At 46.1% G+C, this 8,430-nt stretch overlaps 1 protein-coding gene across 1 annotated transcript; it reads right to left on the reverse strand.

Moving 5' to 3' along the window:
• Nucleotides 1–351: 351 nt before the first annotated feature.
• Nucleotides 352–6,467, reverse strand: PANX3 (pannexin 3). Its single transcript, XM_019658872.1, has 4 exons — nucleotides 6,287–6,467; nucleotides 4,874–5,016; nucleotides 2,469–2,683; nucleotides 352–991 (listed from the first exon to the last, which is right to left on the reverse strand). Exons 1-4 carry the CDS (start codon nucleotides 6,465–6,467, stop codon nucleotides 352–354), a joined length of 1,179 nt encoding a protein of 392 aa, XP_019514417.1.
• Nucleotides 6,468–8,430: the final 1,963 nt, after the last annotated feature.

Below are 8,430 nucleotides of genomic sequence, written 5' to 3' on the forward strand. Positions count from 1 at the left end.
GCCATGGAGTAAATACGGTGAGAAGAACCTGCCTCCATAGATAGCCTTCAGAACCTTCTTTCCTTGTAGAAAATCTAGACTTTATTTTAGTTGTAGGTTTTTCTTCTCTCTTCATATGCTGTAGACCTAATTTTTTAGTTCTTTGACTCTTCAGATCCAACTTTCAGATTTATTTCCATTTGTCAAGTATCTCTTCTCACCCTTTGGATAACATGATACAGGATGTGTGAGTCAGCTAAATCCAAGCTTAGCAATTCTAAAATGGACATTTTTGTATATTAGCCCTTGAGGTTTGTGAGGAAGGAGAGAGATTTTTATTTCTATAAAATTTCTTGTTCCAGGATTTCTTAACTATGGGCTTTCATCACACACCCGGTGAGTGAGGTGTTTAGGTTTTGAGGGTTCTAAGCCAGCCAGTAAAGTCATGAAATCAACCACAGTGTCAATGTTGTGCTTCTGGGTGGTAGTGTCCTTCAACACACATAAGACACTCAACCAGCTAAAAGAGATGAGCTCAGAGATGTTGGCTCGGAGGAAAAGAAGGATCACATTGAGGTCATTGATGGGGCACCCCAGCATCTTCCTGCTGAGGAGGTCAAACGCTGGGAGCATCTCGTAGATGGACAGAAGTCCTTTGTCCCACCGACAGAGCCGTGTGAGGTTGTAGATGATCACTGGAACCAGCAGGGTGTATATCGCTACACTGGAGAGACTAACAATCTGGAAAACAGACAGGGAGGTCAGCCTGCATGTGATGAGGTCGGGGATGTGGATCTCATTGCTTAGCAGCCCTGTCTTGACAGAACAACTGAATTCTTTTTGGAAGAAGACATTCAGGTGGAAGTGGCCAAGGTACAGGTAGGTGGCTGAGGTAAAGAGGAGCAAGAGGGAGTTCCTCAGGAGGTAGGTGGCCACTAGTGAGTGTGAGCGCTGCTTACATGCCAGGTACCGCTCCAGCAAGGGGAATTCAAAGTATCGTTCTTTCCGAGCCCTGGGTAGGGGGAGAAAGGAGACAAGGTGAAGAGGGACATTTAGAATCATATCCTGAGAGAGCCATGTGGGACAGTAACAATCTGTGTATCCAACATGGGATTCTCAACTCACATGAAAATCTGCCATCTCTGACCATAACCATCCCTCTTCCCAAAAGGAGGTGTGTAAGTATACCTTAATTCTCCAAGCAGTGAGTGCAATGCAGTAAGCCCAGTGAATGATCAATGAGTAATAAATGGTCACACTGGATTTCTGCCCAGCAGGGCAGACTAAACCTGTAAGCTGAAGTAGGATCCTTAGGAAGCAGTAAGGCTTGTTAAAGTAGCTCTGGACTGGGGGTCTAAATACACACATTCTGGTTCATCTGTATACTCTGTGATTTTCAGGTCAATTCATTCACTATTATAAAAATAAATTTGTTAACAAGTATTTGTTGGGAGCTGTGGTGTTCAGTATGTGCAAGCCAGTCTCTGCTCTGAAGAAGCTTACAGTCTGGCTTGTGGGGAAGGGGCAGATAAGATATGCAAACGTAAAAATAGCTCTTGGTTGTCAAAATGATGACTACAAACCATGGTAGTTATAAGTTAGGAGAGTGATGATAACAGTGTGGGCTGGAGTGTTCAGAAACCTTCATGGAGAATATAATCTTCGAGTTTGCCTTCAGAAGGTAGATGGGGTTCAGAAAGAGTATGTGTGCAAACAAGACAGAATAAGGTGGTAAATATTAGCTCAACTATCCTCTTGGTTCAACTATCCACCCTGGCCACCCTATTTAAAACTACCAATACACAACCTTCCAGCTTTCCTGACCACCTCCACCCTTATCCTGATTTATTATTATTTTCATACCACTTATCTTCTACCATATAATCTACTTATGTGTTAATGATTATTTGTTGTCTGTTTTTCCTCAGTAGAATATAAGCCCCACATGGGTTGATAGGTGTAGCTTTGTCTCTTCCCCACCTCTGCCCCCCAGCACACACAGACACGTACGTATCTAAAACAGAACAGTGCCTGGTACTCATAAGTGATGGATGAATGCCGAAATGGATGAATGACTTGTTCAGGAGAAGAGGAGACCACCTAGCTATAGTGAAAAATTTCTGTCACGTGGTAGTTAGAAATTTGAAAAAGTTGTTGGTGAAGTGTGCAGAAGGCCTTCGAAAAATATTTGGGAGAATGTGGATATTTTTCTGTAGACATGAAAGGAGCTATTCAAGGTTTCTGAAAGGGGAGTGGTATATGAAAGTATGTTAAAGAGATTCATCCCTTTGTGACTCTGTGTTCATCTGTAAACTAGGGGTAGAGTCCTTTCTCTTCTCCCTGTGCAGAAATGCTAGAAAGTTAATGATAGGATGTTAATTACTTTGCACTCTTGAGAAAGATGGTATAGAGGATAAAGATTACTCTGCATGGATATCACTTTAATTCTTGATGGAGTCCTTCAGAAAGGAGTGGAAGGGACAACTCACTTCTCCAGCTCATCCCAGAAAACATGGGGGTCCGAGCTCTTCTGCCGGATCTTTACCATGTGCTGGACCAGGCGGATGGAGCGGTTGTAGGATTTGTCCAGTTCGCTGATGATGAACAGCAGATCAGAGCTGAGGGCCGGCACAGCTGCATACTGCCACAGCAGAACCGGCAGGTACATGACCAGGGCCAGGGCCAGCAGGGAGTAGGGGAGGGCCTGTAGGGTGAGAGTGAGCTGAGGAGGGAGGCCAGGGTGCTGGGACCTTGTGGAGAGAGCTCTGAGTGGGGCTCCTGCTTCAGAAGGGCAATGAGCTACCAACGGCCGGGGACCTATGGCTCTCCACTGAGCAGGCTGAACATAGTGGGCCCAGGAGAGAAGGAATTGTGCATCTCCATGCTCGCCACCTCCACTTTACTGATCCAGGTCTGCTTAGGGCCCCAGGAAGGAGAGGCAAGAGGCAGAGAGAGGGAGAGGAAGTGAGGGGGCAAGGGGGATAAGGAGAAGGGGCCAGTGGGGAGAGAGAGCGAGAGTTCTCCCCATTGCCCATGCATGTTAGCCTGGGTTGCTAACCAGAAGTCACGGCCAACAGTGGTCGTGGCATCCCAGGGGACAGCGCCTTTATTCTCAGTCTTCCATTTGTCTTCGTCTGATTGCTCCAGGTTCTCATTACCAGACCTGCAAAGCCCATTAGCTTTCAAAGTCCAGCCAGCATCCCCAACATTGCTGACTTTTACTTAGACCCTCTAGAAAAAGAGGTCAAATCCCATTCCCTTTCCAGCCTCCTCTCACGTGCTGCCTGAGATAAGGGGCTTTTCCTTATGTTTCCTAACGGGGTTGGGGCCACTATTCTGTCCCAGTGAAAACTACATGTAAAGGCTTTTCAAAGCTACATTTGTGTTAGGTGCTTAACATGCATCGTTTTAATTTGATCTTCACAAGGCTGCTATCAGGTAGGTACCCTGTTAGTATCTCTATTTTACAGACAGAGAAGCTGACGTGTGAACATATTAGGTAACCTACAGGGTTTCACGTCTAATAGGTGAGTCAGTGGGACTTGGAACTCGGCAGTCTGGCGTTGGAGCTTATTCCTTCATCGACTACTTGACTACAGCTTCTCTGAATCAGAGGTGCTTTGTATGTTCGAAGAAAAAGAGGGAGGACACACATTTGGTTGCATCTACTCGTAGGTAGAGGAGAAAGTGGTGTGTGTGTGAGACAGTTTCTAAACTAAAGAGCGAGGTTGGAAAGGTATACTAGGCCACAAAAGAAAACTAGAACCTTTTCACGCATGTTTATAAAATGACTTCTTGAAAATAAACTCTTTGTCCTTAGAGATTTGACTCTTCTGACACGAATTCCCTCTGCAATATCTTGAACTTGTTGCCTTCCAGATCCTGCTTATACAGTGACAGAGACCTCATTAACTCCGCATTAAGCCTCTGGTTTTGTCTGGGTTCTAGAACTGTGGTGTTTTGAGGCCTTGTAGATTGTCATAACTGCAAAATATTATGGGTGACTTCTGATTGAATGTTGTGAAGGACATATGCATGACTTCTGCTCCCTCATAAAACCCCACTGGAATGAGAATAAAGATAAAAAAGATGGAATCCTGTAAGGAGAGGAGACAAGAGCAACACAATGTTGAAAACTGGAAAGCAGTTTCGTGACAGAAGATACAGCCTGTCTGTGGACAGGGGGTCGAGACAGGGGCAATCAAGCTATTTTGTGCCACAGGACCAGAAAGATTCAGGAATTAGAGATACCAAGTACATGTGAAACATGCTGCAGGTGGGGCTGAAACAACAGGAATATTAAAAAACAGCCCTGCAGATCCTTTCTGTAACATGATGCACTCAAGCGACTACCCTGTCCCTCCCCTGGCAGAAGGCTGTGGTTTACTCCTCAAACATTAAACCAGAGAGATTCTGCACTTGGGTCCATTGAGGGCAGGGAGACTATACTGAGAATGGGGCTAAGTTGAATGAATACTGAATGCTGAGACCCACAACTGAGTTCCCAGAGGGTTGGCAGTTGAACTTGATACCAACTGCAGCCTGCCCTGTCTACACAAATTCATGATCAAATCATACTTGGGAAAACTGACCAGCCCAAGAGACAGGATTACAGATACTGATATTTGAGGTTTTCCCCATAAAATGGCCCAAAAGATTTCCTTAAACTGAAGGCTGCTGGTCAACAAGCCTCATCTATCAGCACAGAGCTGACAATCAGATAAACGTGGGAAACCAAAGATTATTAGACATTTGAAGAATGCCTGAAACATGAAAGTCAGCGACCAACATGTGAAAGAGGAGGGTGCCGAAGAGGCAAGAGAGAACATGATGCAGCTCAGTCCCTCTCCACTCAGCCATGAAGCCAGCCTGATAGAGTCCCGGCCCACTTTACCTTGTGAGGCCAGAGGGATTTCAGCTTGTACTGGCCAGGCTCATCCTGTTCATGGTGAACCAGCGAGTCCCAACAGGAACTGTCCACATAGGCAGCCTGCCGAACGCTGAAGTTACTGGGAGAGAAGCAGCTGATGGGAGACCCTGGAATAGGAATACAGCTTTGAGGCAGCCCTGAGTTGGAGTGAGGAATGGGAATCCAGGGGACATTCAGTTAAGAGCTTTTTGGGGTCCCCTCCACAACTCTGCTAATTTCTGTACCTGGTAGGCATTTTCTTCCCATGCCCCAGATTCTGGGTTTGGCAAGGCTGTGTCACCGTAGGAAGGGCACAATGAGACAGCACTCCAGGCTTTGGCCCAGGCCTGCCCATGTACTGATTTGCCTTTGATGTCCTGCAGTTCTTTTCTCTCTGAGCTCCCCCTAGGCCCCTAGACAGGCAGGCAGCAATGGATGGGGGGGTGGGAGTGTGTGTGGGTGGTGAGGAGGGTCCCTGCACTCTTGCAGTTTTGCACCAGGAAGCGTGCAGTTTGGTGGTGACATCACCTTTCTGAGAGAGCTGATATCTTCTAGGTTCTAAAATTTAGAGGATTGTTTTACTGGACTTCTGAGTCCAAATCAAGAGAAAAGGTGGGTGAGTGGTGCTAGAAGGAAAGTAGGCTTGGAAGGAGAGTCCCTGGTTTTGGGTTTTCCCATCATTCTCTAGAAAGATGGGGAACTAGTGCTCCCCATCTTGTGGGTAAATGGAGAGGCAGTGAGAGGTTGACATACTTCCTTGGGAAATGTGGTAAGCTAATCACACAGCCAGAAAAGAAAGCCAGAAATCTCAATTCTTGAGAAATCCACCTTCTCTTTAATAGAGGTGACAGGTTTGCGGAGTTAACCCAGCACCGAGAACACAACATACATGTGTTTGTTAATGTTTGTGTTTTGAGAGGAAGGAATGGGTTTATTCAGCACCTATGATGTGCCAGGCTCTGTCAGCCACTTAACCTATGTTCTTAAGTCAGTAACCCTGGACGTAGAGAGTAGGAAGAAAGCTCCAAAAAGATAAGAGACTTATCTAAACCATGGATGACCAAGACCTTTAGAGATCCTAGATCCAAAAATATTACGGGGCTCCAATCTCTCATCCACATAAAATCAAAATAAAAGTTTAATTATTGCAACGGCATAAAATACATGAATACTGAAATTTAAACTAAAGTTTTAATGCAACATTTTGGAAATAACTTTCAAATTTCTTGGTGCCTCTGCTTTGCTGGTGTCCAAAACTCATGCACAGTCTGCCTTTGGGTAATACCCAGGCCAGTCATGATACCTGGATAATGTGGGAGCTGCCTCGCTTTGGAGCCCATATAAAGAGTGAAACAAAGTGGAGTCTCCCCTATACACTGAGTCTTGGGAGCCACTTACCGGAGGAGAACTCTTGGGCAAATGCCAGGGACATCAGCAGCAAGGGGGAGCCCACAGCTACGAACTTGATCATGCGGTCCAGGGGAAGTTCCAGCTGCAGTCCTTTGAGGCGGGGGCCCCTGCGATCAGGCAGCAGGGCATCTGACAGCATGTACTCTGCAGCTGTGTGTGCCAGCGACATGATGCTGCCGTGCTTTGTGGTGCAGAGGCAGCAGGAGGGGTCCTGGAATAGCAGAGTGAGGAGATGGCAACTTCAGGCAGCTGGCTTTGAGCAGAGTGCCTGAAGCCCCAGGCTCATAGAGATCTGTGCTAAGAGCAGGCGCTGGTTCTCTAAATAACTGGCCAGGCCCTGAGCCAGACACCTGGTAATTAGAGGGAGGCATAGCTTAATGGGTCCTTGCTGGAGGAGGGTCGGGCATTAACTTGGAGCTGGTGCCAGCCTTCTCTCTCCGGATTGCCCCTGAGCAGATGGAGGCCTGTGGCTTTATGCTGCTCTCTCATTAATAAAGTATTTTTGGTGGGGCGGTGGAGAGAAGGCGTGCTGTGAAGCCAGGCCCCTCATGTAATTGGTGTGGAATTTGGGTGGAGATTGCTTAATTGCATTGAAGGCTCTCATTTTGTGGTTTGGGGTGGGGATGAGGCCCCCAAAACTCAGCTAGGATTTCTACTCCTACAAACTATTCTTTGTTCCAGTGATGAATTTGGCCCAGTCTCTTTCCCAGAAAGGACTCTGTATTTGGTGTTAAATTTCTTCCCTGCCTCTGGTATTTTTCTAAAATGCTTCAACCATATTTACAATTTTCATATATTTACGACTTTTTTTTTTAGCCCCATCAGTTCTTTAGAAAGCTGAGGGACAGATGGCAGTGTTGAGTAGTGGAAAGAACATGACCTTTGCAATTTGGAGGGAAAAATCTTCCACTGGAGGCCTAGCAGTGGTCATTTTTTTTTCTTTATTGTGTGACTTCAAGAAGTCACTTTGGGCTCAGTATTCTCATCTATCAAATGGTATTAATCTTACAAGACGGTGAGAATTAAGAGTATTATATGTGAAGGTATTCTGTAAGCTAAAGTGTAGGGCAAATTACAACTCGTATTCCCATTTGGTGGGGTTGGGTCAGTGGGAAAGTAAATACTGGGGCATAGGGCATCTGCCCTGAGACTTGGCAAGAGAGGCCCTGACCTTGGCCTTCACACTCGTCCCCTTTGGCTTTGGCCTTCCTACAGGCAAGGAGTCTATGGGGTCCAGGGGATGTGCCCATTCAGAGCCTATGTGCCTGCTCTAGACCACTCTTCTGGGGCCCGGGACACTGTAATTCCCTGCCAAGATGGCCACAGCCTGCTTCCAAGGCTTGTGCAGGCCTGTTTCTCTGGTACACCCTCCCATGGGCAGATCTGACTGCTGGTGTGCACACCCGTGGGACTAAGGAATGCTCGTTGTGGGGGTTTGGATGGAATTTAGAAGCCCTGGGATGCCCACACATGCGACTGTGAAGCTTCTTGCAATGTGAGACTTAGCTGGGTTGGGAAAAAGGGCCCTGGGGAGTCTGAGGATTCTAAATTCAAACCTGGCATTCCTGATCATTATAAAGGGGTGTGTGTGTGTGTGTGTGTGTGTCTAAATATGTCAAGGTAGGCAGATAGAACGTATTTTATTTATAATGTTTAATTTTTTTGATATATGGTATGTGGGCCTTTATTTGAACTGTTTTTCCTGGGCCCCCAAATGTTTGGGCTGGGCATGCCTCTCTCCCCATCCTCCCCATCCCCAGGCTAGAGGCCAACTCTGATTCAGAGGTGCCCTGTGTGTGCTAACTGGAGTGACCCAGGCCTGGGAGCAGGAGAAGGGATTCTTTATTTCATTTTTCTTTAGCCCTGCCACACTCCCATTTCTGTATCTTTTCATTATGTGTGTTTTTGCTAAATGCTTATTATTGGTTTGCATGCATGTATTTTCTTTTGCTTTTTAAAGATAGTTTATGTTTTTATTGAAGTATAAGACACATCTGTTCATACACACATATCATAAGTGTACAGTTCAATCAACTTGCATCTGATCAGGACATAGAACTTGACTAATGCCCAGAAGCCACCTTTGTGCTCCTTTGTAATAACTATCATTTCCCAAAGGGTAATCATATTCC

Source organism: Hipposideros armiger, unplaced genomic scaffold (genome assembly GCF_001890085.2).
Source record: "Hipposideros armiger isolate ML-2016 unplaced genomic scaffold, ASM189008v1 scaffold_291, whole genome shotgun sequence".
Lineage (NCBI taxonomy): Eukaryota > Metazoa > Chordata > Mammalia > Chiroptera > Hipposideridae > Hipposideros > Hipposideros armiger.